Source organism: Candoia aspera, chromosome 3, assembly GCF_035149785.1.
Source record: "Candoia aspera isolate rCanAsp1 chromosome 3, rCanAsp1.hap2, whole genome shotgun sequence".
NCBI lineage: Eukaryota > Metazoa > Chordata > Lepidosauria > Squamata > Boidae > Candoia > Candoia aspera.
The window spans coordinates 133,435,672-133,462,663 of record NC_086155.1 but is presented as its reverse complement, the minus strand read 5'-3'; the positions used below and the strand labels follow the sequence as shown (position 1 = coordinate 133,462,663).

Here is a 26,992-nt window from a genome sequence, read left to right as displayed (position 1 = left end):
CTAAGAACTTAGTACTCTCTGCTTTATCACACACACCCTTTCTGCAGTATGGGTATAACATAGTGCTCTCTTTCAAAGCCTTTATAAGAATAATGGAAGTTCTTTGGTGTCTCAAATGTATATTATGAATATAAAGTAGTGGCTAAAGGCAATGTTCAAGGATCTTGTTGCATGAATTGTGGTGATTCTTTCTGTAGCATGCCATGATGCTTCCTGTCCTAACACACCACATCCGTTACCATCAGTGTCTGATGCATTTGGACAGACTAATAGGCTACACTTTTAAAGACCGGTGTTTATTGCAGGTGAGCTCATGTTGACAATCATATACTTCAATATAACTTCTGTACTAAGTTGTGATAAAATGTATGGAATAGGGGACAAATGCATTGGTATGTTCCTTTAGCCTTTAAATCCACTTGCCCCAACCTGAGTGCCCTCCAGATGTGTGGCCTTCAACTCCAGAATCCCTCCTCTTTCTCCAAAATTCAACTCATTTAATTTCTTAGGGGAGGCTGCTGTAGTTAATGGAGCCCAGGACCTAATAGCCTAACCTGCAGGTAGGGGTTAAGAGAGGTAATTGTAAAGAGACCCAGAACACAGTGGATCTAATTGGGATCTGAGCACTGAGCAATGGCTGATTAGATAGAAAGAAATGGAATATGAATGGAGGATGGAGGACAGCAACATGGTAGGTTTATTTTTATTTTAAGTTTAAAATGGTCAAAAATTTTTATATTAAAAACAATAAAATGCCAAAGGGCTGTGTGGTTGCAAAGGATTTCAGCTTTATTATCTGAAGAAACCAAAATCTCATACAATTCGTCATTCCCTGATAAGATTGGGTGATTATGAAAGTTTCTTAGGCTATGTGGGATGTCCATGTCCTGAAAATGTTGCTCACCCCTGGAATAAGAAATAAATGGAAATGAACACAGATGAGGGTATGGAAAACAGGATGTGGACATAGATGGAAACAGAAGTTTGAGAAGGAGTCAAATATGCTCTCCCATATGTAATCTAACATCTATATTTGGTAATAAATATGTGGGCGGTCCATTAACTCTGGTCTCAGTAATTATTCAGGATGGGGTTGCACCCCTCCTGATAGATAGGTTTGAAACTTAGAGATCTTGGACTTGAATTTCCTGCCTAAATAGCAGGTGAAGTCATGACCAGTTTCAACTGATGTTCCAGTTATGACCCTGCCTAGATCAGGATATCCTGCCACTAATGCCTTGATCACCAATGGCTGGACTCGGCACACTACATGGGCTACCTTTGGAGACAACTCAGAAGCTGCAACTTGTTCAGAATGGCTTTTAGGGGCCAGTCCCTCCATTGTAGAACAACACCTACTTTGACGCCACAGCACTGGTTGCCAGTAGGCTTCTGAGGTCAGTTCCAAGTGGTGGTTATCCTCTAAAAGCTCTGTATGGTGTACCATCAGACACTGCATTGCTGAATGTGACTCTGCTTAAGTACTCTGAGCATCTTGAGAGAACCTATTAAAGGTATCCCCCCCGCCCGCAAGCACGAAGTATATGGGGTAAGGGCTAGGTGACAGGGCTTTTTTGAAGAATAGCCTCCATACTTTGCAATACACTTTTCCCAGAGGTATGTCTGGCCCCCTCTTTCCATTTTCCAAGGCAATTAAAATAATACTTTTCCACTGTGCTTTGGCCAGTATTGATAGTGGGTATGTAAAGAGATTATTACTTTAATTATTACCTTATTGTTTTATTCTGTTTAACCTTGCTTTGTTGTTCACCATCTATAGTCTTAATTGATCATAACGTATTTTACAGATATTGTAAAATTAACAAATAAATGCATAAATATTGCAACAATGATGAAACAAAATGTAACAGACAACATATAAGAGGCTTACATAACTCCTAAACTTAAACACAATTATCTGAAAGTAAGCTTACTGAGCTCAGTGGGACTTCCTTCTGAGTTGTCATACATTAGATCTCAAAGTAGTCTTATATTGTATTACTTTATAAATATATATTTAATGTTACAGTATATTCACGTATAATATTGTCGTATCAAATAATGAGAGTTTGTTGGGCGGGAAAAGAGAAATGTACTTTTAATATCTATATATCACTAGCTTTCTCCTGTCAGGAGTGGGGAGCGAGGATAAGAATTTCTTTCACTTAGTTAGATAAAACACTTCCAACAACATTTGAAAAACCATGTGTGACTCACTCCCGACACTGAATCTAGTTAAATTTCTCTGGGGCTTCGCTGAAAATTTGAATGAATAGCAGCTAATGAACAATGTTTGTGGGTGTGTTTCTTTGACTTTTGGATTCTGCCTTTTAGCTTGCCATGACTCACCCAAGCCATCACTTGAACTTTGGAATGAATCCAGACCATGCCAGAAATTCCTTATCAAATTGTGGGATTCGGCAACCCAAATACGGGGATAGGAAAGTTCACCATATGCACATGAGGAAAAAAGGTCAGTTGGATTAGTTTTCCTGTTGCCATTTCCTCCTATCGCTTGACAGGAGCATTGAAGTTGCTTCCAGGAGTTCTTCATCTGGACCTCTTAAAAAGCAGGTTGGAGTAGTAGCACATTTAATGTTTCTTCATAAATAACCCCCTTGGGTTATCGGACTATATCAGACCAGAGGGAATTACCTTACCAGACTGAAAGGAAGCTACGATGTTGAACAGAAGTCTTGAATACTTCTTTAAATGTGACATTGTACTTTACAGGTATCAACACTTTGATCAATATTATGTCACGTCTTGGTCAAGATGATCCAACTCCTTCCAGGTATGTATACAAACACTTTTTTTTCTGACTGGGGGAGGAAGGATGCATTTCAGGTGCATGGTAGTGATATTCACATTGTATTATGCCTGCATTGGCCCTTTGATGGAGCAAGTATTCAGAATTCCAGCTGAACTAGTAGGGATGTGGTGCCTTTACAGTGGAAGGGCGTGTGGTGTAAAACGCTGGAGAAGATAGAAGTTCATAAATGCAGAAGGACAGCTGTTTCAATATAAACCATGATTTGCAACTCAGGAGCGAGCTTCAAGTACAAATTGTAGAGGTATATTTGTACAGGTAGTCCTCGCTTACCGAACACTTGTTCAGCAACTGTTCAGAGTTACAAGGGCACTGAAAAAGGAGATTTAAGACCGGTCCTCAAAGTTGTGGCCGTCACAGTGTCCCCACTGTCACGCGATTGCAATTTGGGCACTTGTCAACTGGCGCACATTAACGTGATTGCCATTTGTGACCTTGACAGCCAGCTTCCAACAAGCAAAGTCAATGGGGAAGCTGGCAGGAAGTCAAGTCGCAGTCACATGATGCCGCACTTAACAACCCACCATGATTTGCTTAACGACCACAGCTGGAACTGATGTTGTAAGTTGGGCCTAGTCACATGATGTGTCACTTTATGGCAGTGTCGCTTAGCAACAGAGTTGCCAGTCCCCTCACAGGCTAACCTAATATTTAGTTTATTGTTGCCTTTATACCAATGCTAACCCAAGTTTCCACATTAATTGGCATTTGAAAGCAACTACAAACCCTGGTTAGCACCAAGTATGGTTAGTATTCATTATAGAAGTTATACTCGATTGTGGTTAATAGAGACTGGGGGAAGAGGAGAACTCCCACCAGAACTATTCCTGGTGTCTATTTCTCGTGCTAGTTTTCTAGTTTGCAAGGAGCTGAAGTTGCCACGAGAGCCAGTTTGACATGGTGGTTAAGGCATCAGGCTAGAAGCGGGATGACCCTGAGTTCTAATCCCACCTTAGGCACAAAGCCAGCTGGGTGACCTTGGGCCAGTCACTTTCTCTCAGCCCGAGGAAGTAGGCAAGGGCAAACCACTTCTGAACAACCTTGTCAGGAAAACTGCAGTGACTAGTCCAGGCTGTCGTCAGAAGTCAAAACCTGACTTGAAGCTCCCCAAAACAAAACAAAAACAGTTGCCATGTGTCTGCAGTTGAACCCTCTGTTTCGAACAAAAACCATCTGGATACACTATGACAACTAGATCTCTCAATCTCAATTTCTCTCTTTGTGCACTGATAATTTGAATATATCATTCTTTCCCTAGCAGCAAAAAAATGCCAACTCATATAGCATGAAGCTCATATTTGATATGAATACTATTTTATGATTATGGAATCAGAGAAAGAAAAAATACTAGGAAGATACTAGTGGATAGCAGCTGTGACAACACTTACATTTTGGAGATCAGTCTACTGGACTAGCTATAGTCACTTACCCTGGTAGTCATTAGTGTGTGGTTTGGCTCTCATCTCAAGTGGTCTGAAGCGTCCACCACCCTCTTAAGGGTCCTGTGTGCATGTAATTCATCCAGTATGTACAATCTTCTGCCTTCTTTTCTTTTTCCTTTGTTGTTGTTGAACGGGAGGTTGTTGAACATACAGATGTGAGCATGGTATGAGGCATGGGGTATGTCAGTGTGTGTCATTCCAATAAAAATAATTTTTATCCATGTCAAAGTTTTTAGTAAAGGTTTCCCTTGACATTAGGTCCAGTCGTGTCCGACTCTAGGGGGCGGTGCTCATCTCCGTTTCAAAGCTGAAGAGCCGGCGTTTGTCCGTAGACACTTCCTCTGTGGTCATGTGGCCGGCATGACTAAATGGAATGCCATTACCTGCCCGCCGAAGCGGTGGCTATTAATCTACTCACATTGGCATGTTTTCGAACTGCTAGGTTGGCAGGAGCTGGGACTAGCAACGGGAGCTCACCCCGTCAAAGTTTTTACTTTCTTTAAATGTCATTAGTTTCTTTGTATGCTCAAACTTCATAAAGTAGAATAGATTTTTCTCATAATATAGCCCATAATATATACTTGTGCAGACTAATACTCATTTAGCATAGAAACATTTTCCAGAAATGTTTGCAATTCGAAATTTAGTGGGAAACCTGCCTTTCAGCTTATGCGGGGAGCTGAATTTTACAGGCAGTGCACTAGTCTTAGGCTTTATCTCATGACACTGTGTAATTACAACAGTGTCATACATATTACAGTTGAACGATTTTGATGCTGTTTGTTTTTATGTTAAATGAGGGGACAACTAACCCCTTTCTCCACAGAATATAACACCATATTCAGATCTAATATTTATTCCTCTCCCCTCATTCTTAATTAATTTAAATCTGTACTTCTAACAGGTATATATAAAGATTTGGTATTTGTAGGATATAAGTCAGACATAAATTGATATTGTTATTACTGCTGTTACAGTTACAATGCTTTTGAAATGCCAGCCAGTCTTCCATGCCTCTTTGACAGTGTTCCATTTCCTTCTCCATCCATTTAGTTTTCCCATTTTTTTCCAGCCATCACTCGGCATTCCATAGTCAATAAGCATGCACACACACACACACATGTCCCATATACAAAATATATTTTGTACTTCAGCAAATACTAGGATTCCCAGTATACCTTCCTCTTCCTTCTTCTTTTTGGCAACAGTATAATCAGCTCTCAGCAGCTGAGTTCACTATTATAAAATGTGTTAAGTCTTCTGATTGGAGGCAGTGAGCCACCTCTGTCTTTTTCTCCTCTGCAAAAAAATAGGTTTATTTCTTATGGGAAGATGTTCCAGTTGGGAGTAGAAATAAAGTTATAATAAATTATACTGAGGATATCTCAATTTAAAAGAGCCCTAGGTGGAGCTGACCATTTCAGTTAAGTTTTGCAAATCTGAGTGTTTTTCATCTGGATACTATAATAAAACTGTCAATTTCCAGACGGTTACCGTTTGTTGTAAAGAAAGCTCCACGTTTTATTTTTCAGCATCTCTTCTGTAGACCATTAACTGGATCAACATTAAAAAGCAAAAAGAAGGTAGTCTTCTTTGACTTGTGTTCATCAACTGGACACTGTACAATAACCAAATTTTCTGGGCAACAGTATGGAAATGAATTGCCTTATGGTTTCCCACCCAAGTACTGGCCAGGTCCAATCCTGCTTAGATTGGACCTTAACCTTAAAATCAGACAAGGTTGGCCTAATGCATTGTGACCCTTATTTTAAGCAGTTAATGTAGCTCTCTCTTAGCTATGTGTTTCATATTTATTAGTTTCCAAGGAAAGTTTGTTGTATGTGATACTGAAATAGAAATAATTGGCATAATTATCCCCTATAGTATGAGTGTCACACTGAAAGAAAAAAAGAATGAGAAAAAGATCTGCCTGTGCTTCCTTTGTGATATTTAAGACTGAATCCTGCAGCCTACATAATCTGCAAATTATTTATTCTGTTGTTGCTAATAATGGGGCAGGACAAGGACCTGTGCAAGGCCACCCCAAATCTTTTGAAATCCTACCTCAAATTGTTTGAAATCTACTTCTTAGATGCATTGGAAACTATCATATATTGAGTCCATATATTGATCCATTTAGACTAGTATTGTTGACAATAACTGGCAGTGGATTTTGGGTAGCCTTTTGCATGCAAAGTTCTGTATTGTGGTCCTTCATTTATACTTCTATGTCTGGAATGCCAGCAGGAATGATCATCATCCTTCTACCATAGTGATGATGCCGTAAGGTCTAGATAAAAACTTTGGTTTATTTTTCATATAACTTTTCTGGGCTCCACATGTTATTTTTCAGATGTCCACACATTTCAGCTGGTTTTGCTAGTTAATTATGGGTACCAGAAGCTACTCGCCTGCTGCCCACAAGGAATCTTACAGTGAAGGAGCAGAAAGCTGGATCTATATGTGTTTATAGCACTCTCTACCCTCAAGCCATGATGCTACTGCTGGAATCCAGTGGAAGAAATAATCTTAATTTGCAAGTGATAGTCTGTTTAGCTGTCTGGCCACACCAGCAGTTTAAAAAATGTATTAGTTTTAATTGACCACAAGATTTTCTTCCTGGTTTACCATAATTACATTTCTGATCATCAAGGGCGATCTCCCCTCCCCTCCCGTGGCTCCCCATCCCGCTCTCAGTATTTTGCTTTCCTGCACAATAACCATTAGAGGCCCATTGATCTCTTTGGCTTTAAGTCTGACTGTTTGTTTCTTGTTTAAAAGGCCAGGACACTTCTAGAAAATGTGCAAGCACCTATATAGAGATGTAGAAAGCTGCCTTCTGCCCAGTCAGGTCATTGGGGCCATCTATTTCAACCATTTTCCAGAGTTTCAGACAGTGGAGAGAAATGCCAAGGACTGAATACAGAATGTTTTGCACACACAGCATGTAGTCCACTCGTAAGCTATAACCCTGCTACTACTTAAGAGGATGAAAGCACTGAAGAAGAAGGGTCAGGCTCACTATTATAGCTGCTGCAAGAAACAACGAACTCCCTGAGAGAAGCATTTCTTTTTTGTGTCTACACAAAAGATTCTATAGATGGCCTAGGGGGAGGTATCGCTTTTAAATCGTCAACAGGGATAGCAGTGCACGGAAAAGCCCCTCGCAGCATGCTGTCGCACGTCATTATCTTCTCCTTTTGCTAATCAGTCAACACAAAATTATAATCTGCCTTATTACCTTTCAGGCCGCCTGTGGCTTTTGTACGGCATATGAGAAGCCCAGATATTCACTGCTGTGCATCGGAGAATGCAGCATTCCACAAGAAAAGCCGCAGGAGGCTAACTTTCTCTGCTTATTGCCCAAAGAACTGATAGGTCGCTCTTTTCCATCAGCAGTGTCACTTGTTTGCACAAGAATCACTCATAATCATCTTCACATTCTTTTTCAGGATTAACCACAATGAACGCTTGGAATTTTTGGGAGATGCTGTGGTTGAGTTTTTAACCAGGTAAGTGTTTGAGTTCAGGTCAGACACTATGTTCTGCCATACAGTAAATCATCCCTTTCTCATGTCCTAACTTGGTTTAGACACTGAGAACAGATAAGTGGCCCTCAAAAGTTGTTGTACCATACTTCACCTTTGGCTGTGCTGGGTGGGATTGTGGAGGCTTGGAATATAACTAAAACTAGAGGGCAAAATGTGCCCCAACCCTGTTTTTAGCCTATGAAATGCATCTCTGGCCAGTGATTTCTTGTATTATTTTATCATTGTTAACAAGAAACCCCCCCCCCCAATCTGTACCTTTTAAAAATTATGTAGCATAATTTTTAAATATATTGTCCTGACTAAGCTAATATATTGTCCTGACTAAGCAAAGACCACGCCAAGACGTTTACTGCTATTGTAGACAGAAAATCCTACCAAACTGAAGAAGCGTGGGAGAACCCAGACAGATAAACCCCAAAACTCAAGGCGGGTCTGTTCTGGGTTTCTTTGAATGACAGTTCAAAGTCTCTAAACTACGCATTCATTTTCCCCCCTGGACAGGGACCTCCTCCTTCTCAGCATCCGTTCTCATGACACATATCTTGAGTTAGGTCGTTGCTCTTTTTTCCCTTAGAGATAGGAAATAGAGACTGTTAAACAGATTTGCCTAGCTTCATTTCTGCTCCCCCCTCCCAAATGATTGATGTACCAAGTGCATTTCCCCCTAACCTGTCTAATGCACCAAGTGCATTCAGATCTAGTTGTTCCTACATTCTGAATTGGCCTAGGTCTCTGTCTAAGTATAGTAGCAGATGCTATACTTGTCAACTGTTGGAATTTTGTTAGGATAGTCCCCAAATGGTTGAATTAAAAAGTAGGTTTCTCAAGCATGTCCTGACTGTTTCATGGAATGGATGTAGAAAAAATTGGATTCATTTAGAAATGCACCTGAAAGTCAGTTTTATTTTACAAAAAAGGGGGAGATCTGATCTTAAAATATAGGCAAGCAGGCCATTTAGATATGACAGTAAACCTAAGTTATAAGTCTGAACCAAGCCAAGAGTTAACTTCTACCTCTATTACTGCTATCTTCCTTAGTGACTGGGACTACACTGGTAAAATAAGGATTCTTTATCCCCAGATCCTCATGTATTTTTTAAATACACCTATCCCTTCCAGTCTCCTTTAACTGGTAACCTACAGCTGGAGATTAATGTCTGGTTTTGAAATGCCTGAAGCTGAAGAACATTAGAGGATTAAAGGAGTCTACTGATTGTCCCTATGGGATGCTTCCCAAGTATTAGGTTCCTTCCTTCTCCCTTTTTATTGGCTCATTTCTTCCATCCATTGGTTTCTGAGTAATGGATGTGTTACATTTTTTGGATGTTACCATAGAGGAGAATAAGAAGAGTCCATAGATATTTCGAAAGTTTAATACCATATTCAGACCCTAAAGTATAATATAGTGAAGGGAACGGCTGATATTTCTGTCCCATTAGATGCAATTTAGGGTTGCTCATAACTGTTCTGAAGAGTGGCTAGTTTAGGACCAAATGCTTCCAAGTTTGTAGCCAGCAAATAAAAGATATACATCATTTGAGATGGTGTCATCTTCTTGTCATGGAACTCCTTGATCTTTCTGTCTATAATTTCAAGCATGCTGTGTGTTTCCAAGTAAATTTCAAAATATTTCTTCCTTTTCTAAGTGTGGGGGTCTGTTATTCATTAATCCTGACCTCATAAATGCTAGCTTGGCATTCTGCCTTTCTTTCAGTAGCAGGCAGTGACATACATATATTCAGTTTTAAAAAATAAATCACTAAGATCACTAAGATCCTTCCAGTTAATGGATGAGCACGCAATCATTTTTTCCTCTGTGTGTTTTTCAAAAGTATTGAAAAATGACCAATAATTCCCATAAAATTGACTTTTCATCGCTTAGTGGAAACAGCAGCCATTTTCTTGATAAGTGTCATTTGTGAGAGAAGGCAGTATCAAAATAACCTGAGGTAGCAGCTTTCAAAACCAATTTCACATCTCAGCTGTGTTAGGAAAAGTAGTTGGTTTATTTAAAGAGAGGCTCTAAAAGTATTGCAGCATTATGGATAAAGGAGAAAAATCTACCTGTATCAATTCCTTCTAACAGCTACTTTGAAGGAGTAGTTTGGGGCTGTTGTCTTGTTTCTATTAAAAAGAAATTTGTTTTTTTTTAATCCTAAAAATAATATATAGTGAATGACAGCTGATTTATATAATGCCACCGTACATTTTAGTATTTCTGTTTACAGTAAAGTACTCACTATGTTTTTACATGCATTTTCTTGAGATTTGAAAATTGGCACTGTGAACATGTAACTGTTCTGATGTCATTTCTGTGAATTACACAATCCTCACCACAAGAACATTTCTGAAGAGCCTAGCTCTGATGCATATTTATTGAAGAGAAAGCTCAGACAGACAAACATGAAGAACATCTCCAGCCCAAGGGAATTTAGTCTGCAAAAGATCTTCCCATCACCCTGCAAAGGTTGATGTTGAATTCTTTCCATAAACATCCCCTCTGTCCTCTCACCAAAATCCCACCGCATCAGGACAACATTACCTGGACTGAGAATATCGGAAAATCATGGCATAGCAGTATAGAGATGCAGAAAACTGTGAATGTGACTACAAGTTCCTCAGGGCTTTTTATTTGTAAAAAGCTAAGTCTGCTTACTTTGGACTGGAGTCTCTCCACAGCTGACATGAATCCTCTAAACCCTTCCACACTTGCAGATCATGGCATCCTTCTGGATTGGCTGTGAGGATTGGGAGTGGGGGGAACCGTGTTGTGCTGGTTCTCCTCTTTCTTCCAAGGCCGGTTCCAGTCAGTGTTGATAGGGGAGAGGTTCAACCCACGGCCTCTGCTGTGTGGGGTGCCACAGAGCTCAGGGCTCTCTCCTCTGCTGTTTAACATCTACATGAAGCTGCTGGGTGAAGTTATCCATTGGTTCAGGATGAGGTATCATCAGTATGCAGATGATACCTCTCTTCTTGATAACTATACACCTCCAGCCCAGGGCATCCAAGTGACACTGTGGAGGTCCTCTCTTGGTGTCTGGAGGTTGTAGGCCTGGATGAGAAACAACAGGCTTCAGCTTAATCCTAGTAATACTGAATGGCTTTGGGTTCTGGGGAACTTCCATCTCCTGTTCTGGATGGGGTTGCACTGCCCCAGACAGATCCTGTGCACAATCTGGGGGTCTTCCTGAACTCGTGGCTCCTGCTCAATGAGCAGGTGGCAGCCATGGCTAAGGAAGCCTTTGCATAGTTTTGTGTTGTGTGCCACTTGTGCCCATTATTGGACTGTCTGCCTTGCTCACAGTCACTCATGCCTTAGTCACCTCCTGAATGGATTACTACAATGCGCTCTACATGGGGCTGCCCTTGAAGAGTATTCAGAAGCTTCAGCTGGAGCAAAATACAGTAGTGAGGGCAGTTATGTGTGCTGGTTGTTCAGCGCATGTGACACCTCTGCTCCGTGAGCTGCATTGGCTACCAATATGCTTCTGGGTGCAATTCAAGGTGTTCTTGGTTACCTATAAAGCTCTTCGTGGCTTGGTACTGGGTTATTTACGGGACTGTCTCTCCCCAGTGGTGTCTGCCTGTCCTGTTGGATCTGACAGGAGAAGCATGCTCCAGGTCCTATCTACAAGAGAGAGTCATCTCTTGGGACCCAGGAGGAGAGCCTTTTCTGCTGTGGCGCCCACCCTTTGGAACATCATTCCCCTAGAAATTAGACTTGCCTTGACCCTGGTGGCTTTTTGCAAGACGCTAAAAAACCTAGCTTTGCCATCAAGCCTGAGGTCCTGATAGCATGGATGAGCCCGTGTCATGGGTCATTTGAGTGGTTGGGAGTCTTCTTGACAACTATTTTTATGGTATTTTTCTTGTTTTTAACTGGCTGTTTTTATTGTTTTTTATTCTGTTTTAATTGTGAGCCACCCAGAGTAATGTATATGAGATGGGTGGCCTATAAAGTTACTTAATAAATACATTAGGAAAGAATTGTGTCACTGGCCCATCTTTGTTTTGAAAAAAAGCTACTGACAAAAAAATCTTTATTCTACTATATTGAAATGGTTTCAAGGCTGGTAGAGTTTGGGAATGGGTACTACCTCCTCTGCAGAAATCAGATAGAAGTAAAATTGGGTGTGTTACTTTGTTGACAGGAACATATATCAGCAGTTGAGAGCATTTGGATCTTAATGTGATTTTTATCATTTATTTCCAGTGTCCATCTGTACTATTTGTTTCCAAGCTTGGAGGAAGGAGGATTAGCAACATACCGGACTGCCATTGTTCAGAATCAACATCTTGCAATGCTGGCTAAGGTATGTATGGTTATTTTTGCATCTTAGTTTGAGTTAGCTATGTATAATATCTGGCTGATAGGTTGATTCATCCCATCCCCTGCCCTTTTGCAAAGCCTTTGTATGCAGGCTAGCCTTTGAGCTTTCAGATTTTGAAAGTAGCATAAAGTTGGTGCTGTTCAAGCTTCGAATCATATGAGAATCAATCTCCAACATTAGGGCAAAGGTTTAGTTAGTTATAGGGGCAGAAGGGAGGCAAAAATGCTTTGTGCAGTGGAAATCTTGCAGGGATCATCAGGAGTTTAATATACTTCAAATTTTGGTAAAATGAGTAAGAACTTATGGAAAACCCTCAATTGCAGGTGGGGCTTCCAGTTTATGATTCAAAACATGCAATCTGGTTCCTCCTGATGTCTTAGCCCCAATTCATGGAATCCTCTTTCTTATTAGCCATTGCTGTTGCTTGGGACTGATGGCATTTAAAATCTAAAATGTCTGGAAGACATCAATGTGTGTTCTGAACCATATGTTGTAGGAATAGCATTGTGCTCTTTTTGTACACAAGTCATATTTTGTGACCTGGTCTACCAACCTATTGAAAGGACCTGAATAACTTCCATTATGTCTATGGAAAGTGATTGCGGATGAAGATGTGTTTTTGCTAAGAAAAGGCTGAAAGTGGCAGGTAATCAGCTTTCATCAGAAACTCTTAGGACTAAAGTATATTGTTAGCAACTGGTAAAATATTTCAATAATGAAATGTTGGAATGCAAAACCTACTCTAAATAGATCAAATTGAGAAGGTCAGAACTGTACAGTTGCCCTGTTGGTGACATGGTCTGATATTTCAGGTTTCAGAAGATGCACCTGAAAGCTCCCAGTTAAGGTGCTAAAATATAAGGCTAGATTTGGTAATTCACATATAATTCAGACACAACTGATCCAGCTTAAAAGGGAATAGAAAAGAAGGGGGAAATTGTTTATTTTACCAGTTATTTGTAATAAGCTTGTCTATTTGCTGATTTTATGCATTAAAGAACTGTGGAGTCCTTGGTGCGCTCTGAGTTTGGTTGTTTGCTTGCCAATGTTTCATTATCCGACTAAGTAACATCATCAGTGCTAGTCATGATGTTACCTAGTCGAGCAATACAACATCTGCAAGCAAACAACCAAGCTCAGACAGCACCGAGGACTCCACAGCTTAACCCTGAGCTACAGATATTCTCTTCCACATTTACAGTGTCAGACATGAAGGCTATCCCTTAAAACCAAATGAGGCACGATCTAGAATCACTACAAAGAAGAACTGACTTACATGACACATGGAACTGGAGTTTGGTGACATGAGATGTAGTGATAGCCACTTATTTAGAACTTTTTAAAAGAGGACTGAATAAAAGGATAATCAATCTGTCAATATCTAGCTTCTTCTCTTGATGGTTATTTAGTATCTCCTCAGACACTGGCAAAATGCCCCAAATACCAGCTACTGGAAAGCAACAGTAGGGGAGAGATGTTTGTGGACTTCCTAAATGCCTTTGGTCCACTACTGCATGACAGAATGCTGGACTAGGTGGGCTGTTGCTTGATCCAGCAAGGTTCTACTTAGGCTGCTACGGAAATAATTTGAATTCTGGCCTCTCTCCTCAAGTCCTGATTTTGCTTGCCTAAAAATCATTCCCACTAACAATCCTTCTAAGTACCACCATAATGCAAGAGCTGCCTTCTGAAAAATTTATGGGAATGCTAGATGCTACTGAAAACATAGAAGTGACTTGCTTACAACCAAAAGGGTTTTCGATTGATCTTTCAATTTACTTTCTTTTAACCAGTGCCATTTATGTTTCCAAACATGCATAGTTAATTGATTTCCCCCTATACTTCTTAGATGCCTCTAAGTCCCTCTCTCTCAATTTTAATCATCTCTCTACACCTTTTGCCAGATGCTATTGTTCTTGTGAACATTTATTCTGAGGCTATTGTTTTCTGGCTGCCATGAACATCATTAATATGAAGCAGACAGGTTTGTATTTTGTCATCGTGCCAGATTTATACCCTCAATTCAGGGGTATAAATAGGAAGTTTTTCAGGTAGTAGCATTTCATCTTTCCCCAAATTTAGGATTCCTTTTGCATTCTGAGCATGCAGCAATCTAGAGGAGCTGTTTTTTCCTTAGTTAGCTCTTCTTATGTAGTTGCTGTAGTCCAGCTGCAGAAGGGTATGGTTGTCTTTCTAGATTTCAAAAGAATACAGGAATCATTTGGTCATTTTTGCTTTACTTGCTTGTCTACTCAAAATTATTTGTCCTCAAAGTTGACACAGCTCGCATTTAGATCTGTGTTAGGTGGGGAGATTTAGTTTCCAGTGATTTGTTCCTACAAAGTTCCGGAATGATACGAGATGCAAACTCTGATAATCTGATTATTCCCATGCCCATGCTGTTACCAGGTAAAGATGGCAAGACGCACTTTGCCAGCCTGGTTCTTGGAGATAGTCCAAGTACTTCAAGGATAATGTCTGAATCAAATTTCAGTTGGCTTTTTGTGTATTTTGGACTCTGTAGCTAAAAAGAATAGGTTAAAAATCATATTTTTAAAAAAACCACAAGTAATGATACTCCTCCAGCATCTTCCAGCATCTGGATTGTTTTCCTTGATCCTATTTGGCATTGCTGATTGTGAGGTCATAGCCATGGAGAGTGAAATTACCACTAACTTCCACTAGAAGAACATCATTACTAGTACACGTTTTTATATGTTTAGTCTAAAGTGCTTGACTATAGCAGAGCATATATATATATAGCGGCAGAGCATATACTGTATATATATGTTCTGCCTTTATAGAGTGGGCTTCATGGAAAGAGAGAGCTCACTGGATCTTTTGGGGCCTCAACCAGCAACTATTGTCTAGGTCTACTTTTGCTTATCTTTTTTCTGAATACTGGCCCTTCACTACCACAGCCACATGTAAGCCTGTGTCTTTTGGCTGCAATCTCTAGCCCTCATTCAGTCTCATAGAGGAAAAGCAATGCCACCCATGCAAATAGGGCACCGTAAGTGGGAGTTGGTTAGAGAGTGCAACTAAAAAATGCCACTGTTGTGAAACAACAGCAACAATGATTGATTCAAGCTCCAGACTAAGTACGGAGACAAAAGAGGTAGATAGTCCCTGAAGTAATGAATACCTGGTTTGGTCTATAAAGAAAAGAAATTGTTCCTTTTTTTTTTTAAACTCTGGAAATCCTCACATCAAGAAGGGGGTCTCATACAGGCCCTTTTGGAACCTTTGAAGCCTTGATTATGAAGTGACTTCCATATGTACGTGCTAAATATGTCTAATCCTAAATTAAGGAATACGTATATGATGTAAGCAAGTTATCATTTTTGACCTATGTTACATTAAACCATTATCTCTAACGCTACCTCCCTCCAAACATTTGGCCATCTTGAATAGGAAGAACAAAGATGAAAAAAAAGAAACATACCATTTCCCAAACTAGGAAGAGAAGTAATAAACCCAAAGTAAAATTTGCATAGCTTAAATTCAGCCTGATGTTGATTCAATCAGCAGTTCGCCTCCATTTAGAATTGCCATTGTACTTGAGAAATGATTTTTTTTTTAGTGCTGTGTAGATTTTCAATAAATGCCTCATTTGCAACTCTTCTCCAAGATGAAAGGTATTTCTGTTCATCTGTATGTTTATGTGTGTTAGAGATGCAAATGGTTAGGGGAAAAGAAATGGAGAAATTGGCGGCGGCGGGGGGGTGTCTTCCTCCCTCCCTGGGCTTTTTTGGTTCTTTTTTCCTAAAAAAACCTGCAAAGAGTAAAACAAAAACTCCAATGAAATATTTTATTTGGGAATAATGAAAGCAGTAAGCCATGCTGCTCAGATATTGCTATCCTTTGTTCCCCTTTCTATTAACTTCTGCTAGGAAGATTTATTTAAAGTATTAGAGAATTGCAGTTCCTGTACACAAGGCATGCAATAGAACTCTTCAGCCCAGGAGCAAGATCCATTTCTGTTCACAGTGGCACTGCCGTGCTCACAAAATAACCAAGGAAGGTTCGGTGCCACATTTGCTTCTGGGCTTGTCTGTTGCTAACTTTTTATCTAGAGGTCGGTGGAACTTCTCACAGTTCGTAACTCTGTTATAGAGATGATGGCTTCTTCTGTCTTCAACTTTTTCTTTCTTGTGAACGTGTCAAATTTAAGAGATCCATGTTTCTTAGAATTCCTCAGCTTCTAGTTCCATGTTTAACCATTTTTTTTACTTTTACCTTTCATCAGTATGCCAAGCATAATTGTGTGAATGTATGATTTATTAAATTTATATGCCCCCAACTCCCAGCAATTCTGGGCGGTTTGTAAATGATTTAAAACATAAAAAACAAGACAAGGAAAGCAACAAGAAACAAAAAAGGCTAGAGATGGCAGAATGACAAACTGGGTGGAAAAGAAAGAAAACAACCTAGGTCAGGGTTTCTCAACCCTAGGGTTCCACGAGAGGTCACAGGGATTCCCTGGGCGATCATGATTTATTTAAAAATTTATTTTAAATTCAGGCAACTTCACATTAAAGAGGTAAGTTTCATTCTTTATTTTTAGTTTAAGAACATTGTTAATGCATATATATATATATATATATATATGTATGTGTGTGTGTGTGTGTGTGTGTATATATATTGAAACAAATATAATAATTTTGTAACTTCTCGCCTGTATTTGAGCCTGAATGTGCAGGGGTTCCCTGAGTCCTGAAAAATATTCCAAGCGTTCCTCCAGGGTCAAAAGGTTGAGAAAGATTGACCTAGGTTAATAGGAGGCTTCAGACATCCTCACGAAAGGTCTGGGTGAAGAGCCACGTCTTCAGACCCCTTCAAAACACCAACAGGGTGGGAGGCTGTTCGGGTCTGTGCGGGGACCTCTTTCCAGAGGGCAACTGCTGCAACAGAGAAGGCACGCATCCAGGGTCCCAACAGATGACATTGCTTAATTGAAGGAGCCTGGAGCACACCAACCCTGCCAGATCAAATCAGCCAAACAGATAGTATAGGAGATAGGCGTTCTCTCAAATAACCAGGTCCTATGCCATGCGGGTTTTTTTAGGTGACAACCAGCACCTTGTAATTATTAATTGCAATAATACAATTATTAGTTATATGTATATCTATATGCCTGTATCTAAATCTATTTATTCCTAAAATAGCAAAGGATCTATGTCAGTAAGAAGTGAAATAAACATAAATATTGTATATCATAGTTAGTTTAGAAGATGGCCTTGAAGGGCAGAGGGAAGTAGCTTTAGGTCTGCATGGTATCTGTTCCTTAGTCTGGTCTACCTTATGAGGCTGGCATCTATGCATCCATTTCTCTCCCAGTTTCCATTTTTCCAAAAAAAGAAAATTCCACATTTCTGAAAATCTTACATCTCTAATGTGTACGCCTCAAAAATGATGTGGAAGAAGTGCTTTAGACCTTGCACAAGGACACAATCTCTCTGCTGCTCAGTAAAACTGCCTAACCTTTTTCAGGCCCTTGCATGAGCCTGAAAAATGGTGCTGCCTCTTTAAGGAGCCTACTCATTCTGGTTCATATGACTCTTAAAGCAGAGGCATCTTTGTAGGGCTTTGCACAGAAGCCTTATAAGAATTTGAGTTTATTTAATGGATCGGAAGTGTTGATTTTTACAAGATCCAAATGATTTTTAGAATAGGTACAGCCCTACTTTGTGTCTGTGTGTACTAGAGCTGCATGTTTCAGTTATGTAATCGTGCCCATGAAATATATATCAGGGAATGAAAAAGGAAATAAATTGATCAATAGAAAGGTACAGAGGTGTGGAGTGAACTCTTCTAACGCCTACAAGAAATACAGATGACTAGAACACTTTCTGCTAAGTAGGATGGATGAATGAAAGTAGAAGCCTAATACATTTTCTAGGCCAGAATTAGCATGAATTGCACAGTCCTTCTGATTTAAGAGAAGATAACCAGACAACCTGAGTTCTCATCAGGCATCACCATTTCAAAACAAATGAGAAGCTAGGTGGAGCTGTGGAGTAAGGTATCCATGTCCCTGTCTAGAAGGAGATGCTTGAAGGTCTGTCTGCTTTTCTGGAGAGAGAGAAAAACTATTATGAGGACCTATTTACACAAGCAGTAGGATGTTCTGTAATTTTGCTTATTTCCCTGTTCTTCAGTTTTAATGCGTGTTCTTCAGCAAATGAGTGCATATAATATAATGCTATTCTCTATATTCCTACTAAGCAGTTTGCTCACTTCTTCTCCTTAAGAATCCAATAATTCTGGCTCCTTGCAAGCCATGATTTGCAAAGTAGGAGTAAGCCATAAAGTGTTCTGTTTGTTTCTGGTTTGGCATGTTCTACAAACAGACATTGCAGGTTTATAATTATGGCTTAGTGAAATATATGATTCCATCCAGTTCATCTCTTCCCTTTCCCTCTTCTGAGTAATTCCTTTATTCCTAGCAGAAACAGTGGTTCCATGTTGAATGGATATTAGCTCAAACCATCATCATAACAGATCCAATTCCCTCTTAAGCACAGTATGCAAATCATCTTCAAACCATGGTCACAGACTTTGATTTAATGGACACCATGTGTTTCCATGAAACAATAATGAAAACTAGAGGTGGGATGGGTGTTTTTGAAGTATGTATGTTAATGCTAAAAGAGAAGGCAGTGATTGGTTTGCAGATAACACTAAGCCAAGTTAATAAATGTTTTAATCATCTGCAAGTCCAAAGCTCGTTTTGCATATGAGCAAAATAATCATGGAATACTCAACCAATTCCTTATGGATTTTTTTTTTTTGGTACCTAAAAGAAGTGGGCCAACAAATGTCTGACAAGAACAAGCCAGGTTCTAGAGTCATGTGTAATACACCATGGTTAGAAGGAAGCAGGATTCATAATTCACCCATTTAAAAATATATGTAATAGTTCATTGCAAAAAATAATGATTTGTTTTGTTGATGTGGTTTTATGCTTTATATATAAGAGAGAGATAACCGCACCCCCCCTCCCCGCAACGACATTATGGCTTAATATTATGTGTGAAGCAGAGAGTTGTGCTTGGTATTAAATGTGAGTTGTGCCATTGATTTAGTCAGCTTCAAGTACAACTTGATGTAAACTTATTGACATGGACCTTATAAGAAAGACTAAAAATTAGCTTGGGTGTAGGCACTTAGCATTTTCTTTGAATGTTTGATGTATTAATGGAACTATTTAGTACTCAATTGTGAGTAGACTGCAGGAACTGAGATTTTTTAAATCAGTGAGTTGAGCAGCTGGGAGTCAAGGGATTTCAATGAAGCTCACAGCCATAATGCAGCCTATATGGACATAAGGTTTGCAAAAGCCTCATTAACCACTTTTGGATGTAACTAATTTACAGCTAAAGAGGGATTTTCTGAGTGACAGGATAAGAAAATTCTACTTAGTAAGTTATTACTTTTTCTGGATTACAAAGGAATAAAAAAAAAGTTTTAAAGACTTAAAAACTTTTGGCAAAAAGCTTAACAAGGAGTAGATGTAAGAAAGTTTAAAATGGATAAAGGGGGACAGTTATTTTTGAAAGATTATTTTTTGGTGAAAGTGCTTTTGAACAAATTGGAATTAAATTAGACAAACGAACTGGATCTTCATGAGAACGTCTTTTGTTTACTATGAAAGAGTGCAGACAATTGGTGGATTTTACAAACCAAAAGATAAAGGTAATATGAGCCAGACTGTGATACTGATCGTAGCTATGGAGATGTTGACCATTGTGATGCTGACTGTAACTATGGAGTGCCAATTGAGACAAAAGTATTAAGGGCATTGGAAGACTAAAGAGAAAAAAAAAGGGAGGGGGGAGCTTACCTTTTCTTTTTCCCTTGTTTAAGACACTTTCAATTTTGGATTATAATACTATGATGACAATCACCGGAAAAGCAGCAAGAATGGAAGGGAAGAAAAGATTGCCAGAGCAACCTGCAGAGAGGAATTAAACCAGATTTGCTTCCGAAAATGTTTGAGCAACTGGGCAATAAGTTAAAATCACTTGATACTAAATTGACAGCTTTTGAGAAAAGAATGGATGAAGGACTTGTAAAGATGCAAGAGGAGATGAAAGAAGTTAAGAAATTGGAAAGCTCTGTAAAACAAGTGTCTGCAGATGTCAAACAAATTAACAACGAAGTGGAAATTTTGGAGAGTAAGATATAAGTTATAGACAGAGAACTAAACAATCTGGCTCTGTTAGAATTGAGAGAGAAGGAATTTTGTTTGAGATTTAGAGCAATCCCAGAGGATTCTGGGGAAGATATTAGACAAAAGATTATTAAAGTCTTTGCCATTTTCTTTTTGGATTGGGATGAGGAAGATATAGAGCCAGAAATTAATAAAGTCTATAGAATAAATATAAGATTTGCGAGAATAAGAAATGTTCCAAGGGATGTTTTGGTGTACTTTGTCAGGAAGAAGACAAGGGATCAAGTCTTGCAGCAGCATTTAATACAAGACTGAAGATTGATAATACAGATATACTTGTTCTTTAAGAAATTCCTATTAGAATTTTGCATAAGAGAAAAAGTATTCTTTTTTTGAGTGAGAGATTAAAGCAGAAAAAGGTCCCATTTCAATGGGACAAATTGGAAGGTGTGATTTTTACTTTTAAGAAGCAGAGGTTTTGAGTGAATTCTGTCCAGAAGGCCAGGGAATTTCTAGAACAATTCAAAGAGGAATTGGAGGAGATTCAAATGGAGGTGTCAGAGGAGATTACATAAAAACTCCAACAGGAAATGGAAAGGGATGATACTGAACTAGGCGCTATAGGTATCAATTTTTCTAAATGTTTGGCTTGATTACAGATTACAAATGCTTAACATGGAACGCTTAATGTGGAGCAAATGCTCCTCAAAAGAGAAAAAAAAATAATTTGAAAAAATTGTTTTGTATCTAAAACCCCAACTAAAACCAGAACTTGTATTGACTGATGAGCATGGTAGATTTGTTGGGGTGGAAGTTAATATGTATGGGACTAAGTCTTTGGTATGGTAATTTATGCCCCAAATGAGGACAAAGTATTGTTTTATAAATGACTTATGGAGAGATTAATAGGTTTCTCTTATGAAAATTGGCATTTGATAGGGGATTGGAATGGAGTGATCTCCCCACAACTGGACGGAACTTCTGAGAAAAATAATAAGATCACTCAAGGCAAATTACGAAAAGTTTTCTTTGATACGATGGACAATTTAGGGCTGGTTGATATACAGAGACAGAAAAATGGCAATTCAAAAGAGTATATCTACTTTTCTGAAAGACATAGATCCTTTTCAAGAATAGACGTGTGTCATGTTCATTGTTCCAATGGTTTGAATACATCGTAACGTTTCACATGTCACTCTCCTGTTCCGTGTCTGTCATTTGTGGGGAGGGGAATTTCAGCCGTGCCAGGCTGTAATCTCCTTGCTGTTCTGCAGGAATGTATGTTTGGGTTATGACATGTATTCAAGGTTGCTTTCCCAGGCCGATGTGTGACGGTTGCCAACACCTGGGAGGGGGTGGTTACTATGGTGGGGTGAGGGGCGGGATTGGGTTTGAAGCGAGGGTATTTAGTTTGTATTTGGCGCGCTTTTGCTCATTCTCAGCTTTCTCTGTATTTGCATACTATTCCTTTAATAAATCAGTTATCTTTAAGCCCGAGCTTGTGAGACTGAGTATTTGGGATTAGGCAACCGTTACAACGTGATTTGGACTTCAAAGAACTTTGCTATTAAGGTAAGGTAGAGATATTACCAAAGACTTTTTTGGATCATAATCCTGTGAGTTTGGTTTATAAAAGGAAATCTAATTCTTTTACTGTAGATGAAGACTAAAAGAAATGTTGCTATAGAAAGAAGGAATAGGAATAGTGGAGGAATGTAAAAAGAAATTAAAATATTTTTTGAAAACAATTTAGGTAAAGGTACTATATAAGAATGGTTTGGGATGCAAGTAAAGCTTTTATTAGAGATTATTTTATACAAAATAATAGTGAGCTTAATAAGAGTCAAGATAAAACACAAGCTATTTTGGATGAAATAAAGAGAAAAGATTTTTTAAAATTTTCAGAGAAGGTAAGTATTTCTCAATAACTTAAGCTTTTACAGTGACTACTATCTATGTTAATAGTAAGAGAAATGGAAATAAAAATGTAAAGCAAAAAAATTGAGTTTGGAAATAAACCAGGGAAGCAGCTCACATATAAAATACGAAAGGAAGAAGAAAAGAAAATGATACTGAAATTACAAGAGGGAGATAGTATTAATGGACAATGCGTCCATACAAAAAGCATTTCATCAATATTATTCCAATTTATATAAAGGAAGTGACGTCTTTCTGGAGCAAATAGATGAATAGATGAAACAAAATTTATCAAGGATTACAGAGGCAGATTATGAATGGACTTAATAAGGGGTGTTTCTGAAACTATAAAAAAGATTAAACTAGGAAAGGTGCCTGGACCAGATGGATTATCAGGTTCTTATTATACATGTTTTGAGGATGAAGTTTTACAACCTTTACAAAGCACAATGAACTCTGTCCTACAGGGAGGAAAGATGCCAGAGAGTTGGAAAGAGGCCAGTGTAGCATTAATTCCCAAAGAGGGATACGATTTGACTTTAACAAGAAACTATAGGCTGATAATTATTATTGAATAATGACTACAAGTTGTTGATAATGATTCTAGCTGATAGACTGAAAATAATTTTGCAAGAATTTATTCATGAGGATCAATGTGAGTTTTTACCTAAAAGACCTAAAGAACAATATTAGAAATATGTTGGGCATTTTGGAATATTTGGAGCAACATAATGAAAAACAAGCTGCATTGATCTTAGATGCAAAGAAGGCCTTTGACAATTTGAACTGGGCTTCCTTGTTCAAGGTTTTGGAAGATAGGAGTTTTGGAGAGAACTTTATAAAATGGGTAAGATTGATCTACACAGAAAGCACAAATAATTGTTAATGGAGATCTAACAAAACCCTGTGAGATACAAAAAGAAACAAGACAGGGGTGCCCACTGTCTCCACTCTTGTTTATTTTGGTTCTTGAAATACTGAATAGAAATGTAAGACAAGAAGAGAGAATTGTGGGAGTAAAGATTAAAAAAAGAAACTTAAAAGTTAAGAGCTTTTGCAGATGATTTGGTGTTGGCTTTGGAAGATCCTTTAAAGGGAATTGAAATATTAATGGGCAAGTTAAAAGAATTTAGTGCATTAGCATGTTTCAAGATTAATCAACAGAGGATGAAAATGTTAACCAAAACGTGGAAATAGAAGATCAAACAGAATTGATGAATAAAACGGGTTTTAAGATTGAGAAGGTAAAATATCTGGCAAATATGAATTGTACGTTATTTCAAAATAACTATGTTAAGACATGGAATGAAGTTAAAAAAGATATGCTAAGATGGGAGAAATTACACTTGTCATTGCTGGGGAGAATTTCTGTGATAAAAATGAATGTCTTGCCTAAAATGATGTCTTTGTTTCAGACAGTACCTTTTTTGACGATGCACCATTTAAACGGTGTCAGAAGGATGTATCTAAATTTGTGTGGCAGGGGAAAAAAACAAGAGTTAAATATAAGGTGTTACAAGGTGCAAAGGAAAGAGGAGGACTGGGTTTACCTGATTTGAAATTGTATTTTGCAGCTTGCTGTTTGGTTGGATGAAAGAGTGGGTGTTGCTGAGAAATAGAAGGCTTTTGGAGATAGAAGGATATGACCTGAGATTTGGGTAGCATGGATATTTGTGGTGTGATAAAGTCAAGGTTAATGTGGATTTTAAAAATCAATAGGTTAGATGTACCATATTGAGAATATGGAATAGATACAAACCCAGGTTGTGCCCGAAAACATCTTTGTGGCTCTCAGTGCAAAAAGCCTTTTATAGATGAGAAATAATAAGGAAACACAAGTGGTTAACTTATCGTGGGATACTAGAATTTTGTCAAGGGGCATATAAAATAAAATCAAGAGAAGAACTGGTGGCAGAGAAATGTAGTTGTCAGTGGTTCTCTTATTTACAATTATTAGAAAGGTTTAAAGTAGCCAAAGAATTTGTCCTAACAGTCAGGAACCACGCTGAGACGAGGAATGGGTCTCTAGTGTTTTATTACTGCTACATTAGACAGAAAATCCTAACAAACTGAAGAAGTGTGGGAAAACCCAGATAGATAAACCCCAAAAGTCAAGGCAGGTCTGTTCTGTGTCTCTTTGAATGGCTGCTTAACTCCTCAGTACTACGCATGCGTTTTCCCCCCTGGATAGGGGCCCCCTCCTGCTCTCCATCAGTGCTCATGACAGAATTTATGGTTTTGAACATTGTAAGACTGAGTTTGAAATAGAATTGTGTACAAATGATGAACATGTAATTGCTAAAATGTATGATCTTTTATTGAAATTTGAAACAGAAGAACAAGTGAAAGAATGTATGATAAAGTGGGCTAAAATGTTTGGTTATAATATACAGATGGAACAATGGGAAAATATGTGGCTGAAAGGACTGAAATTTACATTATGTAATAATCTTAAAGATAATTTTTATAAAATGATGTAGTGTCGGTATATGTCACCAGAGAAATTGTCTAGAATGTATAAAAGCGCTTCAAATTCATATTGGAAATGTGAACAACAAGAAGGGACATTTTGTCATGTTTAGAGGATGTGTAAAAAAGCTGGATAATTCTGGATTCAAATACATACACTGATTCAGAGGATTTTAAAGATTAATATACAATTGAAACCAGAGATTTTTCTTTTGGGATTGATGGATAAACAGTTGGGGAAAACGTTATGGAACTTTGTTTTTGTATATGATAACTGCAGCGAGATTATTGTATGCACAAAGATGGAAAGATTTGGCACTATCCATAATGGAGGAATGGTTGGTAAAGATGATGGAACTTGCTGAGATGGCTAAATTGACTTCTTTGATCAGGAAAAAGACTATCTACCTTTATTGCTGACTGGAAACCCCTTAATAGACATTTCGTGTGAAACAGAAAAAGTAAAGTTATGGTTTATGGTTTTGATGATTAGACAGGATAGATTATAGAAAGAAGAGAGTCATGTTGTAACCACAGAGTAAGAAGTAAACTTATAATTGTACTTCTAACTGCTGTAAAGAGTGGAAGCTACTTCTTTGTATCTTTTTTCTGTCTTTTCTTTCTTCTTTTTTCCTTTCTTGCACTTTTAGCTTTCTTTTTGATTTTTGATTTTTTCTTTTCTTTTTTCTTACTTCGTATTAGTTTGTATTCATTTTTATTTTCCTTTTTAAAATCTTTAATAAAATTATAGATAGCCAGTTTGGTCTAGTGGTTAAGGCACCAGGCTAGAAACCAAGAGACTGTGAGTTCTAGTCCAGCCTTAGGCATGAAAGCCGGCTGGGTGACTTTGGGCCAGTCCCTCTCTCTCAGCCCCTGACATCAGGCTCAGTCCAGTTGGTCAATTCCTGTTGCAACCAATGGATCAACATTCGGTTTATCTGAAAAAAGCGGACCCTGCACATGCGGGAAAAATGCTAGGAAGAAAAAAAAATCCTCTTAAAGTATACACCAATCTTGAGTTGATATTCATTTGTACAACATTTATTCTTCCCCATAGACTCATAGGTACTTTTAACCATCCATTAGTGTCACCATTAATCTGCATTATACAATTTGAATTATTCAGCTCTTGTCAAGAAGGATATTTTTCAGGGAATGAATACCCCCAAATATTGAACAGAATCAGAACAAAAGACAAAACTCATGTATTTATTATTATTTCAAAATGCTAAAATACCTACCAGTAATTAGATATTATCAGCAACTTGGCATCATTGTATAAAGCCAGATGGTGGAGGATTCATGCTGCTGGTGTTCTTGAAGGCTATCTGGAAGAGGCTTCTGGTTGGGGTCGGAGTCAAAATCTTCTAAGTCCAAGCCAGGATCAGAGGAACTGGTAGCTGGCTCAGCATCTTGGCTTCCCCTGGTAGCACAGGCTCTGCTTTGGGGGATGTGTCTTCTGGTCTGCTTCTTCATCTGAGGAACACTGTTGAGATCAGACCATGGAACTTTGCCAGTTACTATTTCTGTGTTTGTTCCCAAGCCATTTTCTGTCCCCACTCTTACATTTTCCTGAACGCCAAGCCATAACAAACCAGGAGTCCAGATTTCTGGCTACCCATCTTGTCCAAGAATCCATATGTACTTTTAAAAACTAAATGCAAATGTTGAGTTCCAAAATTAGCAACAGAGCTTTTTAAAGCTCTTTGCAGGCATGCAGTATTTCCATAGGCCTGAAAATGTTGATACTTAAATGTCCTTCAGTAGGCCTAGTCTGGGTAATATTTCTCCATCAGAATCAACATGGGAACAGGCATAGATGTGGCCTGTATAAATGAAGTCCACATATACTGACAGAATGGTGGTGTAGTGGTTAAAATGTTGGAGTCCAACTTCAACCAATCCTGGGTATCTTTGGACCAGTTGATGAACCTTCTTTACAGGATTGTTTTTATGGGGAAAAATAAGAGGAGGGACATCTTTGTGCATACTGCTTTCAGCACGTGAATGAAATAAATCTTGAAAAATAGAGTAAGCATACCAAAACCAATATTGTGGCAATAGTGTTATCCTGAATCCTTGTCTACATAGAGTAGTATTACATAGGGATTAAGAAGTGAGAATCAAGGAGACAAATTCAAAGTAGGCTTGTATTTGTTATATTTCAACCCACAATGTTACTATCCATCATTTAAAAACATTTCAGAGGGCTCAACCTAATTTTTGGAGTGTTGTGAGATTAATGCAGCATTTCTGCCAATTTTAGTTAAGCATCC

The 26,992-nt window shown here is 38.5% G+C and overlaps 1 protein-coding gene across 3 annotated transcripts in view; it reads left to right on the top strand.

Annotated features, from left to right (window-relative positions):
• Positions 1-26,992, top strand: part of DROSHA (drosha ribonuclease III) — a 101,019-nt gene that overhangs the window by 42,500 nt on the left and 31,527 nt on the right. For all 3 annotated transcript variants that reach the window (XM_063298775.1, XM_063298772.1, XM_063298774.1), the window contains 5 exons: positions 198-305; positions 2,335-2,473; positions 2,734-2,794; positions 7,725-7,784; positions 12,037-12,136. In XM_063298775.1, the coding sequence (XP_063154845.1) occupies positions 198-305; positions 2,335-2,473; positions 2,734-2,794; positions 7,725-7,784; positions 12,037-12,136 (468 nt within the window). The remainder of the gene's footprint in view (positions 1-197; positions 306-2,334; positions 2,474-2,733; positions 2,795-7,724; positions 7,785-12,036; positions 12,137-26,992) is intronic.